The following is a 24452-nucleotide window of genomic DNA, read 5'->3' as shown; positions in this document are numbered from 1 at the left end:
CATTTTCACCAGGCTAGGGCACAGCACTGGGGTGTGGGAGGGGGTGAAGCCTCTGCCTGGGGGTGCAGGCTCTGGGGTGGAGCAGGGGATGAGCGGTTTGGCATGCAAGAGGGGGCTCTGGGCTGGGAGTGGGGCCGGGGATGAGGGGTTCAGAGTGTGGGAGGGGGCTATGGGCTCGGGCAGGGGGTTGGGGTGTGGGGCGGGGTGAGGGCTCCGGCTGGGGTTGTGGGCTATGGGGTGGGGTTGGGGCAGTGGCTCAGGAGTGCAGGAGGGGGTGTGGGCTCTGGGAGGGAGTTAGGGTGCAGGAGAGGGTTCCAACCTGGGGCAGGGGGTTGGGTGCGAGAGGGGGTGCAGGCTCTGGCCGGGTGGTGCATACCTCAGACAGCTCCCAGAAGTGGCCAGCATGTCCAGCTCCTAGGCAGAGGGGCTGGGGGCTCTGCGCACTGCCCTCGCCCACAGGCACCATCCCTGCAGCTCCCACTGGCCGTGGTTCCCAGCCAATGGGAGCTGTGGAGCCGGCACTCGGCGCGGGGCAGTGCGTGGAGCCCCTGAGGCCACCCCTGTGCCTAGGAGCCAGACATGCCGGCTGCTTCTGGAAGCTGTGTGGAGCCAGGGCTGGCAGGGAGCCTGCCTTAGCCCTGCTGCACTGTCAACTGGACTTTTAGCGGTCCAGTCGCACCTTTTTGACCAGGTGTTTTGGTCATAAACCAGACACCTGGGAACCCTACCTATTGCTTGGGCACTGCAAAACCTGTAAGGGAACCTCCCCAACAGCATAAACAGGAGTCTCAGAGTCAAATAGTCTGACTGCATTTGAAGAGGATAGAGCTCCTGACTTCCACTTCTTAGCCCTGGTCTACACTAGGACTTTAGGTCGAATTTAGCAGCATTAAATCGATGTAAACCTGCACCCGTCCACACGATGAAGCCCTTTATTTCGACTTAAAGGGCTCTTAAAATCGATTTCCTTACTCCACCCCTGACAAGTGGATTAGCGCTTAAATCGGCCTTGCCGGGTCGAATTTGGGGTACTGTGGACACAATTCGACGGTACTGGCCTCCGGGAGCTATCCCAGAGTGCTCCATTTTGACCGCTCTGGACAGCACTCTCAACTCAGATGCACTGGCCAGGTAGACAGGAAAAGAACCGCGAACTTTTGAATCTCATTTCCTGTTTGGCCAGCGTGGCAAGCTGCAGGTGACCATGCAGAGCTCATCAGCAGAGGTGACCATGATGGAGTCTCAGAATCGCAAAAGAGCTCCAGCATGGACCGAACGGGAGGTACGGGATCTGATCGCTGTATGGGGAGAGGAATCCGTGCTATCAGAACTCCGTTCCAGTTTTCGAAATGCCAAAACCTTTGTCAAGATCTCCCAGGGCATGAAGGACAGAGGCCATAACAGGGACCCGAAGCAGTGCCGCGTGAAACTGAAGGAGCTGAGGCAAGCCTACCAGAAAACCAGAGAGGCGAACGGCCGCTCCGGGTCAGAGCCCCAAACATGCCGCTTCTATGATGAGCTGCATGCCATTTTAGGGGGTTCAGCCACCACTACCCCAGCCGTGTTGTTTGACTCCTTCAATGGAGATGGAGGCAATATGGAAGCAGGTTTTGGGGACGAAGAAGATGATGATGAGGAGGAGGTTGTAGATAGCTCACAGCAAGCAAGCGGAGAAACCGGTTTTCCCGACAGCCAGGAACTGTTTCTCACCCTGGACCTGGAGCCAGTACCCCCTGAACCCACCCAAGGCTGCCTCCTGGACCCAGCAGGCGGAGAAGGGACCTCCGGTGAGTGTACCTTTTAAAATACTATACATGGTTTAAAAGCAAGCATGTGAAAGGATTACTTTGCCCTGGCATTCGCGGCTCTCCTGGATATACTCCCAAAGCCTTTGCAAAAGGTTTCTGGGGAGGGCAGACTTATTGCGTCCTTCATGGTAGGACACTATACCACTCCAGGCCAGTAACACGTACTCGGGAATCATTGTACAACAAAGCATTGCAGTGTATGTTTGCTGGTGTTCAAGCAACATCCGTTCGTGTGTTATCCTCAGGAGAGTGAGATATAATCCATGGTCACCTGGTTGAAATAGGGTGCTTTTCTTCAGGGGACACTCAGAGGAGCCCATTTCTGCTGGGCTGTTTGCCTGCGGCTGAACAGAAATGTTCCCCGCTGTTAGCCACAGGGAGGGGGGAGGGTTGAGGGGGTAGCCACGCGGTGGGGGGAGGCAAAATGCGACCTTGTAACGAAAGCACATGTGCTATGTATGTAATGTTAACAGCAAGGTTTACCCTGAAAGAGTGTAGCCAGTGTTTTATAAAATGTGTCTTTTTAAATACCGCTGTCCCTTTTCTTTTCTCCACCAGCTGCATGTGTTTCAATGATCACAGGATCTTCTCCTTCCCAGAGGCTAGTGAAGATTAGAAAGAAAAAAAAACGCACTCGAGATGAAATGTTCTCCGAGCTCATGCTGTCCTCCCACACTGACAGAGCACAGACGAATGCGTGGAGGCAAATAATGTCAGACTGCAGGAAAGCACAAAATGACCAGGAGGAGAGGTGGCGGGCTGAAGAGAGTAAGTGGCGGGCTGAAGAGAGTAAGTGGCGGGCTGAAGAGAGGGCTGAAGCTCGAATGTGGCGACAGCGTGATGAGAGGAGGCAGGATTCAATGCTGAGGCTGCTGGAGGACCAAACCAGTATGCTCCAGTGTATGGTTGAGCTGCAGCAAAGGCAGCTGGAGCACAGACTGCCACTACAGCCCCTGTGTAACCAACCGCCCTCCTCCCCAAGTTCCATAGCCTCCACACCCAGACGCCCAAGAACGCGGTGGGGTGGCCACCGGCCAACCAGCCACTCCGCCACAGAGGATTGCCCCAAAAAAAGAAGGCTGTCATTCAATAAATTTTAAAGTTGTAAACTTTTAAAGTGCTGTGTGGCATTTTCCTTCCCTCCTCCACCACCCCTCCTGGGCCACCTTGGTAGTCATCTCCCTATTTGTGTGATGAATGAATAAAGAATGCATGAATGTGAAGCAACAATGACTTTATTGCCTCTGCAAGAGGTGATCAAAGGGAGGGAGGGTGGTTAGCTTACAAGGAAGTAGAGTGAACCAAGGGGCGGGGGGTTTCATCAAGGAGAAACAAACAGAACTTTCACACCGTAGCCTGGCCAGTCATGAAACTGGTTTTCAAAGCCTCTCTGATGCGTACCACACCCTCCTGTGCTCTTCTAACCGCCCTGGTGTCTGGCTGCGCATAACCAGCAGCCAGGCGATTTGCCTCAACCTCCCACCCCGCTATAAACGTCTCCCCCTTACTCTCACAGATATTGTGGAGCACACAGCAAGCAGTAATAACAGTGGGAATATTGGTTTCGCTGAGGTCTAACCGAGTCAGTAAACTGCGCCAGCGCGCCTTTAAACGTCCAAATGCACATTCTACCACCATTCTGCACTTGCTCAGCCTGTAGTTGAACAGCTCCTGACTGCTGTCCAGGCTGTCTGTGTACGGCTTCATGAGCCATGGCATTAAGGGGTAGGCTGGATCCCCAAGGATACATATAGACATTTCAACATCACCAACAGTTATTTTCTGGTCTGGGAATAAAGTCCCTTCTTGAAGCTTTTGAAACAGACCAGAGTTCCTGAAGATGCGAGCGTCATGTACCTTTCCCGGCCATCCCACGTTGATGTTGGTGAAACGTCCCTTGTGATCCACCAGAGCTTGCAGCACTATTGAAAAGTACCCCTTGCGGTTTATGTACTCGCCGGCTTGGTGCTCCGGTGCCAAGATAGGGATATGGGTTCCGTCTATGGCCCCACCACAGTTAGGGAATCCCATTGCAGCAAAGCCATCCACTATGACCTGCACATTTCCCAAGGTCACTACCCTTGATATCAGCAGATCTTTGATTGCGTGGGCTACTTGCATCACAGCAGCCCCCACAGTAGATTTGCCCACTCCAAATTGATTCCCAACTGACCGGTAGCTGTCTGGCGTTGCAAGTTTCCACAGGGCTATCGCCACTCGCTTCTCAACTGTGAGGGCTGCTCTCATCTTGGTATTCATGCGCTTCAGGGCAGGGGAAAGCAAGTCACAAAGTTCCATGAAAGTGCCCTTACGCATGCGAAAGTTTCGCAGCCACTGGGAATCGTCCCAGACCTGCAACACTATGCGGTCCCACCAGTCTGTGCTTGTTTCCCGAGCCCAGAATCGGCGTTCCACAGCATGAACCTGCCCCATTAGCACCATTATGCATGCATTGGCAGGGCCCATGCTTTCAGAGAAATCTGTGTCCATGTCCTGATCACTCACGTGACCGCGCTGACGTCGCCTCCTCGCCCGGTAGCGCTTTGCCAGGTTCTGGTGCTGCATATACTGCTGGATAATGCGTGTGGTGTTTAATGTGCTCCTAATTGCCAAAGTGAGCTGAGCGGACTCCATGCTTGCCTTGGTATGGCGTCCGCACAGAAAAAAGGCGCGGAATGATTGTCTGCCGTTGCTCTGACGGAGGGAGGGGCGACTGACGACACGGCTTACAGGGTTGGCTTCAGGAGGCTAAAATCCACAAAGGGGGTGGCTTTACATCAAGGAGTAGTTCAGGCAGGACTTCACGGAGGGTTCCAATAAGAAATGGTGCACCTAAGTTATTGTTCTTATTGGAACAAGGAGGTTAGCCTGGCCTCTGATTGATACATGGCTAGATCTACCTCGCAGCACCTTCTCTGTGAGTGACTACAGTGTGACCTAGAGGAATGAGTCCCCTAGACAGGGGAGGAGGCAAATGAGTACAAAACAAATCTGGTCTATTTCTTGTTTTGATCCACTCCATCTATCTTTTACATCTTTGGCTGGCAGCAGACGGTGCAGAAGCCATCCACATCTCATGGCTGCTCGGCAGAAGATGGCACAGTACGACTGCTAGCCATCCTCATCTCTTGCCTGCCTGGCAGAAGATGGCCCAGTACGATTGCTAGCCATCGTCATCTCTTGCCTGCCCGGCAGAAGATGGTACAATATGATTGCTAGCCATCGTCATCTCTTGCCTGCCCGGCAGAAGATGGTACAATACGACTGCTAGCAATCCGTATTGCCTGCCTGCTCACCATTAGACGGTTCAATACGACTGACTGCAGGACTAAAGAGAATGACCTGGTCAAGTCACCAAAAATTTAGTCCCTGCGCCCATGTCTGCCCAGGCGCTCCCAGCCGACGTGGCCAGGAGCACCTCGGACATGACGAGGACGGCTACCAGTCATACTGCACCGTCTGCTGCCAGAAGGCAATGGGTTGCTGCTACTGTGTAGCAATGCCGTACCACGTCTGCCAGCACCCAGGAGACATACGGTGACGGTTACCTGAGCGGGCTCCATGCTTGCGGTGGTATGGCGTCCGCACAGGTAACTCAGGAAAAAAGGCGCGAAACAATTGTCTGCCCTTGCCTTCACGGAGGGAGGGAGGGAACGGGGGCCGGACAATATGTACCCAGAACCACCCGCGACAATGTTTTAGCCCAATCAGAGTGCTCCATTGTGACTGCTCTGGACAGCACTCTCAACTCAGATGCATGATTGTTTGCCGTTGCTCAGACGCAGGGAGGGGCGACTGAGGACACGGCTTACAGGATTGACTTCACGGAGGGTTCCAATAAGAAATGGTGCACCTAAGTTATTGTTCTTATTGGAACAAGGAGGTTAGCCTGGCCTCTGATTGATACATGGCTAGATCTACCTCGCTGCACCTTCTCTGTGAGTGACTGCAGTGTGACCTAGAGGAATGATTCCCCTAGACAGGGGAGGAGGCAAATGAGTACAAACAAATCTGGTCTATTTCTTGTTTTGATCCACTCCATCTATCTTTTACATCTTTGGCTGGCAGCAGACGGTGCAGAAGGACATATTGCCTGCCTGCTCACCATAAGACGGTTCAATAGGACTGACTGCCGGACTAAAGAGAATGACCTGGTCAAGTCACTAAAAATTTAGTCCCTGCGCCCATGTCTGCCCAGGCGCTCCTGATCGACCTCACACAGGCGACCAGGAGTACCTCGGACATGACGAGGACGGCTACCAGTCGTATTGTACCGTCTGCTGCCACAAGGCAATGGGTTGCTGCTACTGTGTAGCCAATGCCGTGCCGCGTCTGCCAGCACCCAGGAGACATATGGTGACGGTTACCTGAGCGGGCTCCATGCTTGCGGTGGTGTGGCGTCCGCACAGGTAACTCAGGAAAAAAGGCGCGAAACAATTGTCTGCCCTTGCTTTCACGGAGGGAGGGAGGGAAGGGGGGGACTGACGATATGTACCCAGAACCACCCGCGACAATGTTTCAGCCCCATCAGGCATTGGGATCTCAACCCAGAATTCCAATGGGCAGCGGAGACTGCGGGAACTGTGGGATAGCTACCCACAGTGCAACGCTCCGGAAGTCGACTCTAGCCTCGGTACTGTGGAAGCACTCCGCCGAGTTAATGCACTTAATGCACTTCTGTGGGGACACACACACTCGAATATATAAAACCGATTTCTAAAAAACCGACTTCTATAAATTCGACCTTATTCCGTAGTGTAGACATACCCTTAGTATATTTCCCTGATGCCCTAACTCCAGGAGGAGTTGAGAATAGCAGTACCAACTGCTTGACAGCTTACCTTGGGGATCGCCCAACCTACTTTACCCAGCTAGTGCCAAAGTCTGCTCTCTCCTTGTAGGATGAGAATGACCTTCCAGGCAGGTTCCTTGAAGCCTTCCAGGAGTCTCTCTTTGAAACTGTAGAACTACTGCCTACTCTCCCAAAACTTTCCAGCAACTGACTGGAACTTCTTGCTTTTAAACCCTTGTTCCAGTCCTGACATGATTGACAGAGTTGGAGGGATGGGGCCAGCCTCGTCCACAGCAGCTCTTTAACTCCTTTGTCACTGGTGCAGGTTTATACACCCTGTCATCGGCACCATACTGGAAGTTTGGAGACATGAGTGCTATTACTGGCTGTGGTGCTGCTCTGCTGTGTGACCATGGGCAAGTCACTTCACCATCTCTATTTCTTCTCCCACCCTTTGTTTATTTAGAATGTAAACTCTTTAGGGCAAGGCTCTCTCTCGCTATATGTACAGAGCCTAGTAACATGGCTCTCCAGTCTTAGTTGGGGCCTATAAGTACTAAATAATAATTGTAAGGAAAGCTGCTGTGTGTGTAACAGGGCACACATGGGGACACACCCCTTTCACTAATTCTATTATTCAAACATCTTTTGGTAATATCTTAGTAACCAAAAGCAGGAATAGAATGTTGGAATTGGAAGGATCAGTGGCAGTGCTAGTTTGCCATGCATTGTGAATGAGGAAGGGGGCAATTTACTATAAAAGGACATCACACAGAGAGCAAATAACACTCTTTTCAGATACCATTGATGGAGCTGTACCTTGGTGAAGTACAGCTAAAAAGTATGCTAGTATAGACAAGAACATAAGAATGGCCATACTGGGTCAGACCAAAGGTCCATCCAGCCCAGTATCCTGTCTACCGACAGTGACCAATGCCAGGTGCCCCAGAAGGAGTGAACCTAACAGGTAATGATCAAGTGATCTCTCTCCTGCCATCCATCTCCACCCTCTGACAAACAGAGGCTAGGGATACCATTTTTTACCCATCCTGGCTAATAGCCATTAATGGACTTAAACTCCATGAATTTATCCAGTTCTCTTTAAACCCTGTTATAGTCCTAGCACTCACAACCTCCTCAGGCAAGGAGTTCCACAGGTTGACTGTGCGCTGAGTGAAGAACAACTTCCTTTTATTTGTTTTAAACCTGCTATCCATTAATTTCATTTGGTGGCCCCTAGTTCTTATATTATGGGAACAAGTAAATAACTTTTACTTATTCACTTTCTCCACACCACTCATGATTGTATATACCTCTATCATATCCCCCCTTAGTCTCCTCTTTTCCAAGCTGAAAAGTCCTAGCCTCTTTAATCTCTCCTCATATGGGACCCGTTCCAAACCCCTAATCCAGTGGCTCCCAAATTTTAACAACCTGTGAACCCCTTTCACTAAAATGTCAAGTCTTGCGAACCCCCTCCTAAAAATGAATATTTCCAGGGATTTTCTCCTTTACCTGAATATAAATTATAAAAGCAGTGATCTTGGAAATATAAAATTTGTTTTTATGACATGCTTATTACACACTATTTATTATTAATTATTTATCACTACAGTATTTTTATTACATTATGAAAACGGCAACACTCTTCCAAGATCTCACTTTCATATCACTTTGAATAAGCCTGTTACAAGACAAGGCTCCTATGTGAAACAGCATCAAGGTATTTAAGAAGCCAACTCAAAGAGTTCCTCCTACACAAGCATTCAGGTCTTGTTTGCCTAGACTGCTCAACGCACGTTACAACAAAACTTAAACTTGTTCTTCGTAATAATTTTAAAAACAATACTAGCTGCCTATTTAATTTTAAAAAACATCAAAAAATATCCACCTCCTTTTCCATTTCTTATGAGTCTTGAAGTTTAAATCTCCTCAGTGTGTGCTTGCTTTGATCTGTTTACTCTTGGAAGTCTGCTGCTGGCCCCGTGCTGCCTGGGGTCCCTATGGACAGCTCTGTCCACCATTAGGAAATTCCCCCCCGAGAACACCCTGTAACATTTTGTGAACCCCAGTTTGAAAACCACTGCCCTAATCATTTTAGGTTTCAGAGTAGCAGCTGTGTTAGTCTGTATCCGCAAAAAGAAAAGGAGGACTTGTGGCACCTTAGAGACTAACAAATTTATTTGAGCATAAGCTTTCGTGAGCGACAGTTCACTTCATCTGATTTTAGTTGCCCTTTTCTGAACCTTTTCTAATGCCAGTATATATCTTTTTTGAGATGAGGGGACCACATCTATATGCAGTATTCAAGATGTGGGCGTACCATGGATTTATATAAGGGGAATAAGATATTCTCCATCCTATTCTCTATCCCTTTTTTAACAATTCCTAACATCCCGTTTGCTTTTTTGACTGCCGCTGTACACTGTGTGGACGTCTTCAGAGAACTATCCACAATGACTCCAAGATCTTTCTCCTGATTAGTTGTAGCTAAATTAGCCCCCATCATATTGTATGCATAGTTGGGGTTGTTTTTTCCAACGTGCATTACTTTACATTTATCCACATTATATTTCATTTGCCATTTTGTTGCCCAATCACTTAGTTTTGTGAGATCTTTTTGAAGTTCTTCACAGTCTGCTTTGGTCTTAACTATCTTGAGCAGTTTAGTATCGTCTGCAAACTTTGCCACCTCACTCTTTACCCCTTTCTCCAGATCATTTATGAATAAGTTGAATAGGATTGGTCCTAGGACTGACCCTTGGGGAACACCACTAGTTACCCCTCTCCGTTCTGAAAATTTACCATGTATTCCTACCCTTTGTTCCCTGTCTTTTAACCAGTTCTCAATCCATGAAAGGATCTTCCTCTTATCCCATGACAACTTAATTTACGTAAGAGCCTTTGGTGAGGGACCTTGTCAAAGGCTTTCTGGAAATCTAAGTACACTATGTCCACTGGATTCCCCTTGTCCACATTTGTTGACCCCCTCAAAGAACGCTAATAGATTAGTAAGACATGATCTCCCTTTACAGAAACCATGTTCACTTTTGTGCGACAATTTATGTTCTTCTATGTGTCTGACAATTTTATTCTTTACTATTGTTTCAACTAATTTGCCCGGTACTGATGTTAGACTTACGGGTCTGTAATTGCCAGGATCACTTCTAGAGCCCTTCTTAAATATTGGCATTACATTAGCTATCTTCCAGTCATTGGGTAGAATAGCTGATTTAAAGGACAGGTTACAAACCATAGTTAATAGTTCCGCAATTTCACATTTGAGTTCTTTCAGAACTCTTGGGTGAATGCCATCTGGTCCCGGTGACTTGTTACTGTTAAGTTTCTCAACTAATTCCAAAACCTTCTCTAGTGACATTTCAATCTGTGACAATTCCTCAGGTTTGTCACCTACAAAAGACAGCTCAGGTTTGGGAGTCTCCCTAACATCCTCAGCTGTGAAGACTGAAGCAAAGAATTCATTTATTTTCTCTGCGATGACTTTATCGTCTTTAAGTGCTCCTTTTGTATCTCGATCATCCAGGGTCCCCAATGGTTGTTTAGCAGGCTTCCTGCTTCTGATGTACTTAAAAAACATTTTGATATTACCTTTTGAGTTTTTGGCTAGCTGTTCTTCAAACTCTTTTTTGGCTTTTCTTATTACATTTTTACATTTAATTTGGCAGTGTTTATGCTCCTTTCTATTTACCTCACTAGGATTTGACTTCCACTTCTTAAAAGATGCCTTTTTATCTCTCACTGCTTCTTTTACATGGTTGTTAAGCTACCGTGGCTCTTTTTTAGTTCTTTTACTGTGTTTTTTAATTTGGGGTTTACATTTAAGTTGAGCCTCTATTATGGTGTCTTTGAAAAGTGTCCATGCAGCTTGCAGGGATTTCACTCTAGTCACTGTACCTTTTAATTTCTGTTAAACTAACCTCCTCATTTTTGCATAGTTCCCCTTTCTGAAATTAAATGCCACAGCATTGGGCTATTGAGGTGTTCTTCCCACCACAGGAATGTTAAATGTTATTATATTATGGTCACTATCTCCAAGCGGTCCTGTTATAGTTACCTCTTGGACCAGATCATGCACGCCACCAAACTAGATGGAGAGTTGCCCCTCCCCTTGTGGGTTCCTGTACCAGCTGCTCCAAGAAGCAGTCATTTAAAGTATGGAGAAATTCTGTCTCTGCATTTTGTCCTGAGGTGACATGTACCCAGTCAACATGGGGATAATTGAAATCCCCCACTATTATTGAGTTCTTTATTTTGATAGCCTCTCTAATGTCCCTTAGATTTTCATCGTCACTATCACTGTCCTGGTCGGGTGGTTGATAATAGATCCCTACTGTTATATTCTTATTAGAGCATGGAATTATTATCCATAGAGATTCTATGGAACATGTGGATTCATTTAAGATTTTTATTTCATTTGATTCTACATTTTCTTTCACATATAGTGCCACTCCCCGCCGCATGACCTGTTCTGTCCTTCCGATATATTTTGTACCTCAGAATGATTGTGTTCCATTGATTGTCCTCACTCTACCAGGTTTCTGTGATGCCTATTATATCAATATCCTCCTTTAACAGAGGCACTCTAGTTCACCCATCTTATTATTTAGACTGCTAGCATTTGTGTACAAGCACTTTAAAAACTTGTCACTGTTTATTTGTCTGCCCTTTTCTGATGTGTCAGATTATTTATGTGAATGTTTTTTGTCTGATCTTGCCCATACTTTATCCTCTTCCATCCTCTCCTCCTGACTAAAACCTAGAGAATCTCGACCTGGTAGAGTGAGGACAATCAATGGAACACAATCATTCTGAGGTACAAAATATATCGGAAGGACAGAACAGGTCATGCTGCGGGGACTGGCACTATATGTGAAAGAAAATGTAGAATCAAATGAAATAAAAATCTTAAATGAATCCACATGTTCCATAGAATCTCTATGGATAATAATTCCATGCTCTAATAAGAATATAACAGGAGGGATCTATTATCAACCACCCGACCAGGACAGTGATAGTGACGATGAAAATCCCTGATTCTCATGGGTGATTTTAATTTTCCTGATATCTGCTGGGAGAGCAATACAGCGGTGCATAGACAATCCAGGAAGTTTTTGGAAAGCGTAGGGGACAATTTTCTGGCACAAGTGCTAGGGGAGCCAACTAGGGGGGGTGCTTTTCTTGACCTGCTGCTCACAAACCGGGTAGAATTAGTGGGAGAAGCAAAAGTGGATGGGAATCTGGGAGGCAGTGACCATGAGTTGGTTGAGTTCAGGATCCTGACGCAGGGAAGAAAGGTAAGCAGCAGGATACGGACCCTGAACTTCAGGAAAGCAGACTTCGACTCCCTCAGGGAACGGATGGGTAGGATCCCCTGGGGGACTATCATGAAGGGGAAGGGAGTCCAGGAGAGCTGGCTGTATTTCAAGGAATCCCTGTTGAGGTTACAGGGACAAACCATCCCGATGAGTCGAAAGAATAGTAAACATGGCAAGCGACCAGCTTGGCTTAATGGTGAAATCCTAGCGGATCTTAAACATAAAAAAGAAGCTTACAAGAACTGGAAGGTTGGACATATGACCAGGGAAGAGTATAAAAATATTGCTCGGGCATGTAGGAAAGATATCAGGAGGGCCAAATCGCACCTGGAGCTGCAGCTAGCAAGAGATGTCAAGAGTAACAAGAAGGGTTTCTTCAGGTATGTTGGCAACAAGAAGAAAGCCAAGGAAAGTGTGGGCCCCTTACTGAATGAGGGAGGCAACCTAGTGACAGAGGATGTGGAAAAAGCTAATGTACTCAATGCTTTTTTTGCCTCTGTTTTCACTAACAAGGTCAGCTCCCAGACTGCTGCGCTGGGCATCACAGAATGGGGAAGAGATGGCCAGCCCTCTGTGGAGATAGAGGTGGTTAGGGACTATTTAGAAAAGCTGGACGTGCACAAGTCCATGGGGCCGGACGAGTTACATCCGAGAGTGCTGAAGGAATTGGCGGCTGTGATTGCAGAGCCCTTGGCCATTATCTTTGAAAACTCGTGGCGAACGGGGGAAGTCCCGGATGACTGGAAAAAGGCTAATGTAGTGCCAATCTTTAAAAAAGGGAAGAAGGAGGATCCTGGGAACTACAGGCCAGTCAGCCTCACCTCAGTCCCTGGAAAAATCATGGAGCAGGTCCTCAAAGAATCAATCCTGAAGCACTTACATGAGAGGAAAGTGATCAGGAACAGTCAGCATGGATTCACCAAGGGAAGGTCATGCCTGACTAATCTAATCGCCTTTTATGATGAGATTACTGGTTCTGTGGATGAAGGGAAAGCAGTGGATGTATTGTTTCTTGACTTTAGCAAAGCTTTTGACACGGTCTCCCACAGTATTCTTGTCAGCAAGTTAAGGAAGTATGGGCTAGATGAATGCACTATAAGGTGGGTAGAAAGCTGGCTAGATTGTCGGGCTCAACGGGTAGTGATAAATGGCTCCATGTCTAGTTGGCAGCCGGTGTCAAGTGGAGTGCCCCAGGGGTCGGTCCTGGGGCCGGTTTTGTTCAATATCTTCATAAATGATCTGGAGGATGGTGTGGATTGCACTCTCAGCAAATTTGCAGATGATACTAAACTGGGAGGAGTGGTAGATACGCTGGAGGGGAGGGATAGGATACAGAAGGACCTAGACAAATTGGAGGATTGGGCCAAAAGAAATCTGATGAGGTTCAATAAGGATAAGTGCAGGGTCCTGCACTTAGGATGGAAGAATCCAATGCACCGCTACAGACTAGGGACCGAATGGCTAGGCAGCAGTTCTGCAGAAAAGGACCTAGGGGTGACAGTGGACGAGAAGCTGGATATGAGTCAACAGTGTGCCCTTGTTGCCAAGAAGGCCAATGGCATTTTGGGATGTATAAGTAGGGGCATAGCGAGCAGATCGAGGGACGTGATCGTTCCCCTCTATTCGACACTGGTGAGGCCTCATCTGGAGTACTGTGTCCAGTTTTGGGCCCCACACTACAAGAAGGATGTGGATAAATTGGAGAGAGTCCAGCGAAGGGCAACAAAAATGATTAGGGGTCTAGAGCACATGACTTATGAGGAGAGGCTGAGGGAGCTGGGATTGTTTAGTCTGCAGAAGAGAAGAATGAGGGGGGATTTGATAGCTGCTTTCAACTACCTGAAAGGGGGTTCCAAAGAGGATGGCTCTAGACTGTTCTCAATGGTAGCAGATGACAGAACGAGGAGTAATGGTCTCAAGTTGCAATGGGGGAGGTTTAGATTGGATATTAGGAAAAACTTTTTCACTAAGAGGGTGGTGAAACACTGGAATGCGTTACCTAGGGAGGTGGTAGAATCTCCTTCCTTAGAGGTTTTTAAGGTCAGGCTTGACAAAGCCCTGGCTGAGATGATTTAACTGGGAATTGGTCCTGCTTCGAGCAGGGGGTTGGACTAGATGACCTTCTGGGGTCCCTTCCAACCCTGATATTCTATGATTCTATGATCAGTAGACTCTCCTCTAAGAGAAGTCTCTGTCCGATCCACGTGCGCCTCTGCAGCAATCGGCTTCCCCCATCTCTGAGTTTAAAAACTGCTCTGCAACCTTTTTAATGTTAAGTGCCAGCATGCTGAAGTACTTTACAAAGGCTGAAGTAACTTTACAAATATTAATGAATTAGGTCTCCCTTCTGTGTGAGGCATCTTTGGGACAAGAACAGTCGTTTCCTATGTGTTTGCCCAATACCTGATATGATGGGGCCCCAATCATGCTCAAGACTCTGAATGCTGTTGCAGTATAAATATTAAATAATAATGTTATCCATTTCATAGCTAGACGAGGGAAGGGCCTGATTTCCAGAAGTGCTCAGCACTAAAATTCCCATTGGAATCAATAGAAGCTCCAGGTGCTCAGTGTATGTACGTAACTTCCCCGAAGTCATTCAGCAAGTTAGTGGGAATGTAGTAAGAGAGAAAGCCTGACTCTCAGATCCCAGGTCTAACTCCTAGGTCACACTGGAATTGGGGTTAATGACACGTCCAGCTGACAACCAGTTGCTGATTTATTATCTGAGGTGCATTCATGATCCCTGGTTTAGATTGCCTAACATTTCCCATTATAAAAATTCTTCTCACTGAGAAAGTACTCCATAATTTGCAACAGGACTGATACTGGCAGGTGAATAGCCCTGGGGTCAGGAAGGTGAATTCTGATAACTCTATGAAAATCCATTCAGCTTTGGCTAAATTATAGGGTGGCAAAAACTGCCATTTCCTGTCTGTGGTTTGTTTACCACAATTTGTTCTGGGCTTGCTGCCAAAAACCATGCGCATTCCATTAGTGCTGTGCATGAACCATACTGGTGTCTCCCTCCAATATGCCACACTGAAGTGAATCTCCAGATGGGACACAGACAAAATGGTGGTGGCATATTTTTCCCCTATCAAAGCACTCTTTGGCACAGGGCTAGGAACCAGGATCGCTATACTTCCTCTAGTGGCTAATGTTAATAATTCTGACCCCTTCATAATCCTTATTATTGAGCAAAGCCTCATCCCCCACTGAGAAGTTAACAAGATGGGAATATCTCTAATATCTAATCAGACCCAAACTTAGTCCCTTAGCCTAACTATCCCTGAAAAAGATTCTGCAAAGACCTTGTGCTTGACTATGCTGTATGTAAAATATTGCAGTTCTTGTCTATTTTATTCACTGTTTCAGTATGTTATGTATCTTCCTCTAGTGGCTGGGACACAGAGAATAACAAACGTCTGCTGCTGCTGCTATTGAATTACTGCTCTTACTCCTAAAAGAAAAGGAGTACTTGTGGCACCGTAGAGACTAACCAATTTATTTGAGCATAAGCTTTCATGAGCTACAGCTCACTTCACCTGTCATTATGCTCTTACTCCTTTAGCTCACCTCATAGAGGTGCATGCTGCAGTACTGGACAGAAAGGACTCAAACCCTGCTGATAATGCATGACTTAGGGGAGGAGGGTTGTTAGTTACATAGAGTAGAATTTGATTTTACCTTTTTAAAAAAAACCACCTAGGAATTTACATTTTTAAAAGTGATGTTGAAAGATTACTATTTAAGTTACAAAGTCAAGCATTCAAAAGTTAAGAAATGCTAGAATTTAAATTATGCAAGGTTAATCCAGCCTCATTGTGTATATGTATTATGATACATTATTTAATTGCATAATCACACAGGACCCCTGCCTCTTTCATTGCATGTGCTGGAAGGTGCTCAGGGACTACTTCATGGTTGTGTCATGAATGAGGTTACCATCTGTAGGACTTGTGCCTCAGTCACTGTAGAACTTGGACGATGTGTCAAAAATAAGGCAAGCTGCAACTAGAAGAGAAAGGATGGTCTTGTAGTTAAACAGTTGAATGCCCGCTAGGAGAACTTGGTCCTGTCTGTGGCTTGGTTATGTACTTCCACTGTGATGAATTGTGTTTAATTCACTTGAACCAATCTTTTTGCAAGTGGCTTCTAATTATGTGATCTTAATTTGCCAGATGCCCAGCCTTTTCCGCTGATTAAATGCCCAAGTCAAGTCTAATGTTTGACCACAGAAGCCATTTGTTGCCATTGTGCACAGTACCATCAATATTTTTTCAATTATATGAAAAGATGGAAGATGCTGTGATATGTGAAATTATAAGAACACTTCTTTTTTGCCTGAAGCATTGGAAAATTCAGTGCTGTTGTTTTCTCATACTTTCCATTGATATCCCTTTGGGGCAGGACATAGGTTAGTAATTATTTTAGGGCAGGTTCAGATGGTTAGTAGTGGTTTGGGGGTGGTTTGTGTGGAAAATAATTGATCTGAGTGGACATATGTAGTATCAATGTTTGTTTTTCTGTTGCTAGGACTGGCTAAAATTTTTCCTTTTACTATAAAATCTGATAATTGAATTGATCATCTGCTCCCTCTACTGCCTAACCTGCAGCCTTGAGGCATGCAGCAAACACAGAAATAAAATGTCATTATCATAAGTTTGCCATTAACAACTGCCTACAAACAGATTGTGCTAGTGATTGACAATGCCACTGAAAAGATAGGTTTCAGAGTAGCAGCCGTGTTAGTCTGTATTCGCAAAAAGAAAAGGAGTACTTGTGGCACCTTAGAGACTAACCAATTCATTTGAGCATAAGCTTTCGTGAGCTACAGCTCACTTCATCGGATGCGTAAAGTGGAAAATGCAGTGAGGATGTTTTATACACACAGACCATAAAAAAATGGGTGTTTATCACTTCAAAAGGTTTTCTCTCCCCCCACCCCACTCTCCTGCTGGTAATAGCTTATCTAAAGTGATCACTCTCCTTACAATGTGTATGATAATCAAGGTGGGCCATTTCCAGCACAAATCCAGGGTTTAACAAGAACGTCTGAGGAACAGTGGGTGGGGGGAAAACAAGGGGAAATAGGTTACCTTGCATAATGACTTAGCCACTCCCAGTCTCTATTCAAGCCTAAGTTAATTGTATCCAATTTGCAAATGAATTCCAATTCAGCAGTCTCTCGCTGGAGTCTGGTTTTCCAGTTTTTCTGTTGTAATATCGCAACTTTCATGTCTGTAATCGCGTGACCAGAGAGATTGAAGTGTTCTCCGACTGGTTTATGAATGTTATAATTCTTGACATCTGATTTGTGTCCATTTATTCTTTTACGTAGAGACTGTCCAGTTTGACCAATGTACATGGCAGAGGGGCTTTGCTTGCACATGATGGCATATATCACATTGGTAGATGTGCAGGTGAACGAGCCTCTGATAGTGTGGCTGATGTTATTAGGCCCTGTGATGGTGTCCCCTGAATAGATATGTGGGCACAGTTGGCAACGGACTTTGTTGCAAGGATAGGTTCCTGGGTTAGTGGTTCTGTTGTGTGGTATGTAGTTGCTGGTGAGTATTTGCTTCAGGTTGGGGGGCTGTCTGTAGGCAAGGACTGGCCTGTCTCCCAAGATTTGTGAGAGTGATGGGTCGTCCTTCAGGATAGGTTGTAGATCCTTGATAATGCGTTGGAGAGGTTTTAGTTGGGGGCTGAAGGTGAAGGTGAATTGGAATTCGTTTGCAAACTGGATACAATTAACTTAGCCACTCCCAGTCTCTATTCAAGCCTAAGTCATTATGCAAGGTAACCTATTTCCCCTTGTTTCCCCCCCCCCCGCCCACTGTTCCTCAGACGTTCTTGTTAAACCCTGGATTTGTGCTGGAAATGGCCCACCTTGACTATCATACACACTGTAAGGAGAGTGATCACTTTAGATAAGCTATTACCAGCAGGAGAGTGGGGTGGGGGGAGAGAAATCCTTTTGAAGTGATAAACACCCATTTTTTCATGGTCTGTGTGTATAAAAATATCCTCACTGCATTTTCCACTACATGCATCTGATGAAGTGAGCTGTAGCTCATGAAAGCTTATGCTCAAATAAATTGGTTAGTCTCTAAGGTGCCACAAGTACTCCTTTTCTTTTTACTGAAAAGGTAGTTTCTTTCCAAGGTTTAAATCTGCCATGAAACTCAAATTTAGCTAGGACAGAAGTAAGAGGCTAACAGTATGTCACAGTTTAGAACTTTCTGAAATACCTGAATAGTCTGTACATTCAAATTGTGGTGTAGCTGGATTCCATTGTACTTTGTGCATTCACCAGAATGATGCAGTTTTCCTTCTCTGCAGTAGCCTCAGCACAACACTGTTCTGCACTGTAACCATGGCAAGGCCATATTCACTGAAAAACATGACTCTGGAGAGGTAGAATTTTTCCTAGGAAGGTTTTTCATTCAGAGGGAGAGACGGTGACCTCATCAGACATGAGTAATTCTGCAGGGATGGGAAAGGCAAATAAAATAAAAAACCCTGTATGATGAAACTAAGAGCATGGGTGGCGAATGGAAAGCAAGGCAGGAATGACAACATCTTATCTTACTGTTGCTGCTGCTTTCCTTCTGATGCATCCGATGAAGTGAGCTGTAGCTCACGAAAGCTTATGCTCAAATAAATTTGTTAGTCTCTAAGGTGCCACAAGTCCTCCTTTTCTTTTTCCTTCCCTTTGCAACTCTTGCACCAGCTGCAGCAGCTGTAAAAGGAAGACCCCATCCAAGGATTGCTGCTGCTGCACTTCCCAAGGAAGTTCCTGTTGTAGCAGCAGTTGGAAGAGCAGATGTAGCATGTGACTATTATTGCTGCTTCCCGCTGCAGCCCCATCTCCTGTAGGAGCAGCAGTTTGTGGTGGCTGTGCTGTAATGTTACAAACTGCTACAGTCACAATTTGCTACCAGTAGCAGTTACTGACACCTACGGGATTTCTTTTTTTCTGCTCAGTCACAACTTGCTGCCTCTCATCTTCATCATCCTCTGGTCCAGGGGTAGCTAATTGTAATCTTTGGGGATACACGAGTCACAATTTGCTAGCTCTCACCTTTCCTCATCTTCTGATCCAGGTGGTGGCAAGCTGTATGGTTGGGCACCCTTCTGTCACAATTTGCTAGCACTGTAGAATCTCTATTTTAAATTTGGACACAAATAACTGAAGATATTTTTGTAATTTGGAAAAGCATTCTATAGAGTTAAAACCCTGAATGAAGGTATTGTGTTCTCTTTATTAGTCTCTTTCCATTGTAGATTAGAAACTGTATGGCCTATATTAAACAAACAATTAATGTACACAAAACACTGAAACTTGTGTAAAGCATTGTACACAATATTTGAAATACATTTTAAACACAAACTATTAGGTAGAAAATCTGCCATTATCCCTTATAAAAACACCCCCCACCACCCTATTATCACAAATACTGATCAAGTTTTCAAAACAAAATTTGTACTTCACTACTTTGGCGCAAACATATGAGCATATTGCCCTGATCTTATTTCAGAGACGTTTTCTCAGGCCTTTTCCTCACTGCTAAAACCCAGTTGCCTTGTCCTCACTGTGTTTTTATCTCAGAATAGCTCCCACAGCTAAGGCTTGGTCTACACTATGCACCTTTGAGCGACAGGGCTGTGCCGGTACAGCCATGCCGCTAAAAGGCGTGCAGTGTAGCCGCTGTTTGTCGGTGGAAGAGAGCTCTCCCACTGACAAAAAACTTCCACCCCCAACGAGCGGTGGTAGCTTTGTTGGCAGAAGAGTGCTCCTGCCAACAAAGCACTGTTCACATTGGCGTTTTTTGTCGACAAAACTTATATGTTGTTTGGGGGGGTGTTTTGTCATTCTGTTTCCAGCAAAGACAGTGAGAAAAAGGCCTAAGGCCTAGATCCACAAAGGGACTTAGGCATCACAGTGCTCTGTATCATACTGTCTAGCTTCTAGGCATCAAGAAAGTCACAAGACTATCACTGTAATTCACAAATCCTGAGTTAAGTGCCTAAACTCCCTACACAATGAATGGGGGGTGTGGCGGGAGAGGCACCTTGGAGTGGGATTCACAAAAACCAGGCATGGATCTTCATAAAACAGCCAAGGTGAGATGCAGAGTTTAGGGCATGTAACTCTGCCTGGCTATCCCCAAATGGGAATCCCTTTCCTAGAATCAGGTTGCTTAGGTGCCTAAGCTGTTTCTTGAGAGAATGAGACAAGCATGTGCCTAACTCTACACAAAACAGCCGGAGGAGGAGGTGGTATCCACCTTGTAACTTCTAGCATAGGGGTTAGAGCAGTCACCTGGAATGTGGGAGACACCCTATTAAAATCCTTTCTCCCTGTTGTCTGAGGGGGAATTGAACCTTGATTTTTCACATCCCACGTGAGTGTTCTGAGTTTGGAAGTTACAAAGCATAGGGTAACAGATTTCCTCCTCCAGCCAGATTTTGAATGGGACCCAATTCAGTAGGCAGCTTCTGCACACACCTCCCGGATTGGGCCCTACATGCAAGATAAGCATTGCGTCCCTTGCAGTCTGCCCTGGTTTGTGAATTGCTCTGGAGCTTAGGGGGGATACAGGCATCCAGATGCCTAGAATAAAGGAGCAGTGTGCATGCTCAGAGGCAGAAACTTAGGTTCTGAAGGAAATTTTACCCTGAAAATGTAGGCACTGAGTGAGCTTAGGTGCCTAAAGGGTTTGGCAAGAGTTTTGGGAATTGCATTGGAGCCTAAAATTGGAACGTACGCACCTAAACCTTTGAAAACCTAGCCCTACGTCTCTATTAAAGGGAACAAAGAGGATCCAGGAATTACAGACCACTCAACCGAACTTCGATACCTGGAAAGATACTCAAACAAATTATCAAACAATCCATTTGTAAGCACCTTGAGTATAACCGCGTTATAAGGAATAGACAGAATGGATTTGTCAAAAAAAAAAATCATGCCAAACCAACCTATTTTCCTTATTTGACAGGATTACTGGCCTAGTGAATAGGGGAGAAGCAGTGGATGTGATATATCTTGATTTTAGTAAGGCTTTTTACTAGGGCTGTCAAGCAATTAAAAAAATTAATCGTGATTAATCATGCAATTGAAAAAATTAATTGCGATTAATCGTGCTGTTAAACAATAATAGAATACCATTTATTTAAATAGTTTTGGATATTTTCTACATTTTCAAATATACTCATTTCAATTACAATACAGAATACAAAGTGTACAGTGCTCACTTTATATTTATTTTTTATTGTAAATATTTGTGCTGTAAAAAAAACAGAAGAAATAGTATTTTTCAATTTACCTAATACAAGTACTATAGTGCAATCTTTTTATCACGAAAGTTGAATTTACAAATGTAGAATCATGTACAAAAAATAAAACACTGTAAAACTTTAGAGCCAATAAGTTCAGTCATTTCTATTTCTTCTTCAGCCAATCGCGCAGACAAACAAGTTTGTTTACATTTGCAGGAGATAATGCTGCCTGCTTCTTGTTCACAGTGTCACCTGAAAGTGAGAACAGGTGTTCTCCTGGCACTTTTGTAGCCAGCTTCGCAAGATATTTACATGCCAGATTCACTAAAAATTCATATGTCCCTTCATGCTTCAATCACCATTCCAGAGGACATGCGTCCATGCTGATGATGGGTTCTGCTCTATAGCAATCCAAAGCAGTGCGGACCGACGCATGTTCATTTTCATCATCTGAGTCAGATGCCAGTAACAGAAGATTGATTTTCTTTTTTGGTGGTTCGGGTTCTGTAGATTCTGGATCAGAGTGTTGCTCTTTTAAGACTTCTGAAAGCATGCTCCACACTTCATCCCTCTCAAATTTTGGAAGACACTTCAGATTCTTAAACCTTGGGTTGAGTGCTGTAGCTATATTTAGAAATCTGATATTGGAACCTTCTTTGTGTTTTGTTAAATCTCCAGTGAATGTGTTCTTAAATCAAACAACATATGTTGGGTCATCATTCTAGACTACCATAACACAAAATATATGGCAGAATGTGGGTAAAACCATGGAGCAGGGTAAATACAATTTTTCTCCAAGGAGTTCAGTCACAAATTTAATTAACACTTTTTTAAAACAATTGTCAGCATGGAAGCATGTCCTCTGGAATGGTGATCGAAATATGAAGGGGCATAGGAATGTTTAGCATATCTGGCATGTAAATACCTTGTAATGCTGGCTACAAAAGTGCCATGCGAACACCTTTTCTCACTTTCAGGTGACACTGTAAACAAGAGGCAGGCAGCATTATCTGCCGTAAATGTAAACAAACTTGTTTGTCTGAGCGACTGGCTGAATAAGAAGTAAGACTGAGTGGACTGGTAGGCTCTAAAGTTTTACATTTCACTCAAAAACAAAACAGTTATGTCACAAAAAAAATCTAAATTTGTAAGTTGCACTTTCACAATAAAGAGATCACACTACAGCACTTGTCTTAGGTGAACTGAAAAATACTATTTCTTTTATCACTTTTACAGTGCAAATGTGTCTGAAAAAAAGAACAAAATTTTAGAACTAAAAACTCATGTTGCCATACAAATACGAAGTGCTATACCAGAAACAGTGTGAGATGTGACTGTGGAAGGTCTTGGAAATTACTGATGTTTTCAATGAGTATCTGGTGTTAAAAAATATCAGTTAAATAGCACAATGACATCTGATCCATCTCCACAAAAGTAGATGATTAAGTGCTAACAGTAATCAAAATAGCATATTACAAATAAATAATGTAAAGAGGCATTAACCTACATTTACAGTGGATTTCAAGAAAAAGGCAGTCCAATTCAGGCACGGAGAATAATAGTTAAGACACATTTGTGAACTGCTATGAGGCTTTATGCAGACATATAAATGGGTAAGGGATTCCTTTAAAGACTAAAAACAAGTAAGACAATTATAATTTTCAGAGGGGGTGTATGTCAAGTATTTGATTAAATCAAGTCTGCTTCAGCAGCTCAATGCATCATACCAGATGGGGAAGCGCTGCTGGGTCGAGGCACTGGGAGGCACCACGCCTCTAAGAACACAGCCCTGGGAAGCGGGAGCTGAGCGGCACCATCCTGAGGGGGAGAAAAAAAGCCCCGCTGTCCCCCGCCCCCTATTTTTGCAGCCCCTGGAGACAGCTCACCCTGCCCTGGCCGGGTGAGCCGCCCGGGACCCTCCCTAGCCGAGGGGCGCCCCTCGGACCCCATCTGGCAGCGCCCCTACCCCATTCTCAACCCCGGCTCCGACCCCCGACCCCGACTGTGTCCCTCAGTCCCCCCACCTCTGCTCCCCTCCCCCTGCTTGTCTCGTGCGTGCAGCCGTCTGTCCCCGCACAGACCCTGCCCATCCCCCGCCGATTCACCCCTCTGCCCCTGTAAATAGCAGGGAGCAGTCTGCAATCCCCAGGGAGGGTAGAGGCTTCAGCTGATGTTACTGAGCATGCTCAGTTCCAGCAAAGCAGCAAATTTTGGGGCCGGACTCTTTCCCATGCAGTAGGAGTTCCTCCCGCCCCCTCCCCTCTCGCGCTGTCTGGCGGAGGGAGACGGCGCGTGGTGTCGGTCTCCATGGTAGTGGGCTGCGTGGGCGGAGTGGTCGGGGCTGGAGCGCGGCTGTGAGAGAGCGGCTCCCCTCGCCCCCTCCCCTCCGTGTGTTTGTGTCAGGGTGATCGCGGCGGCGGAGCTGCCTGGGGCGCCCGGCTGGGAGCGGGCGAGGGGGACGGACGCAGCCAGCCGCAGAGACAGCCCCGCTCCCCTCGGCTCGGCCGGGCTCTCGGCATGGGCGGCCCGTAGAGGAGAGGGCTGGGCGGCTGGTGCGGTGCCTGTGCGGCGGCGGCGGCCATGGCGGTGGTGGAGACGCGGCCGGAGCTGGTGGGGAAGCGGTTCCTGTGTGTCGGGGGCGCCGAAGAGGAGCCGCCGGAGCGCTGGGAGAGCGGGCGCTGGCGCGCTGGGGTCATCCGCGCCGTGTCCCACCGGGATTCGCACAGCCCCGAGCTGGCGGTAAGAGACTGGCCCCAGACCTTGCTCCCTCTGCGCGACCGGGGGCCCGGGTCACCCCCGCGGGGCCCTGCTCAGCAGGCGCTGGGGGGGCTTCCGAGGGGGGAGGCGCAGGCGTCGCCAGCTCTCTCTGTAGGGCTTTGCTCAGTCACATCCTGAGGGTTGGGCAGCGGGGTGTCCTCGTTCCCCCGAGCTGGGGCCCTGCTCGGTGTGAGGGGTAGCAGAAGTGGGAGTGGTCACAGGACACCCCTTCTGCTTGCAGACAAGAGGGAATGACACAGCCTGTCTTTTCCTCTCGCTAGGCACCTAAGGTGGGGTACGGAGTGCAGTGGTAAACACACAGCCCCCCTGTGCTCTCTGTAGCATGGAAGTGCATGTCAGCCTCTTCTCCCTGCTGCACACACCGTGGTGTGTGGTGGAGAATCAATCGGGTTGACGTAGATCACGAATCCTAGAAATTATCCTGAATGCAAGTAGCAAGAAACTGCCGTA

General features: G+C 46.3%; 2 protein-coding genes across 3 annotated transcripts in view; both read left to right on the top strand.

The window, feature by feature from the left end:
* Positions 1 to 1127: 1127 nt before the first annotated feature.
* Positions 1128 to 15403, top strand: LOC141991335 (uncharacterized). The gene is made up of 3 exons (XM_074959638.1): positions 1128 to 1787; positions 2367 to 2826; positions 15337 to 15403. The coding sequence occupies exons 1-3, from the start codon at positions 1205 to 1207 to the stop codon at positions 15401 to 15403; spliced, it is 1110 nt and encodes a 369-aa protein (XP_074815739.1). The 5' UTR covers positions 1128 to 1204.
* Positions 15404 to 23731: 8328 nt separating this feature from the next.
* The window catches only part of JMJD1C (jumonji domain containing 1C), a 302451-nt gene continuing 301730 nt past the window's right edge, over positions 23732 to 24452 (top strand). Inside the window, exon 1 of one of the 2 annotated variants that reach the window (XM_074958855.1) lies at positions 23732 to 23963. In XM_074958855.1, the coding sequence (XP_074814956.1) occupies positions 23805 to 23963 (159 nt within the window). In that variant the 5' untranslated portion in view covers positions 23732 to 23804. The remainder of the gene's footprint in view (positions 23964 to 24452) is intronic. The other variant, XM_074958857.1, reaches the window with a different exon arrangement.

Source organism: Natator depressus, chromosome 7 (genome assembly GCF_965152275.1).
Source record: "Natator depressus isolate rNatDep1 chromosome 7, rNatDep2.hap1, whole genome shotgun sequence".
Lineage (NCBI taxonomy): Eukaryota > Metazoa > Chordata > Testudines > Cheloniidae > Natator > Natator depressus.
The sequence above is the reverse complement of the archived record's forward strand: the minus strand, read 5'-3'. Positions and strand labels throughout refer to the sequence as shown.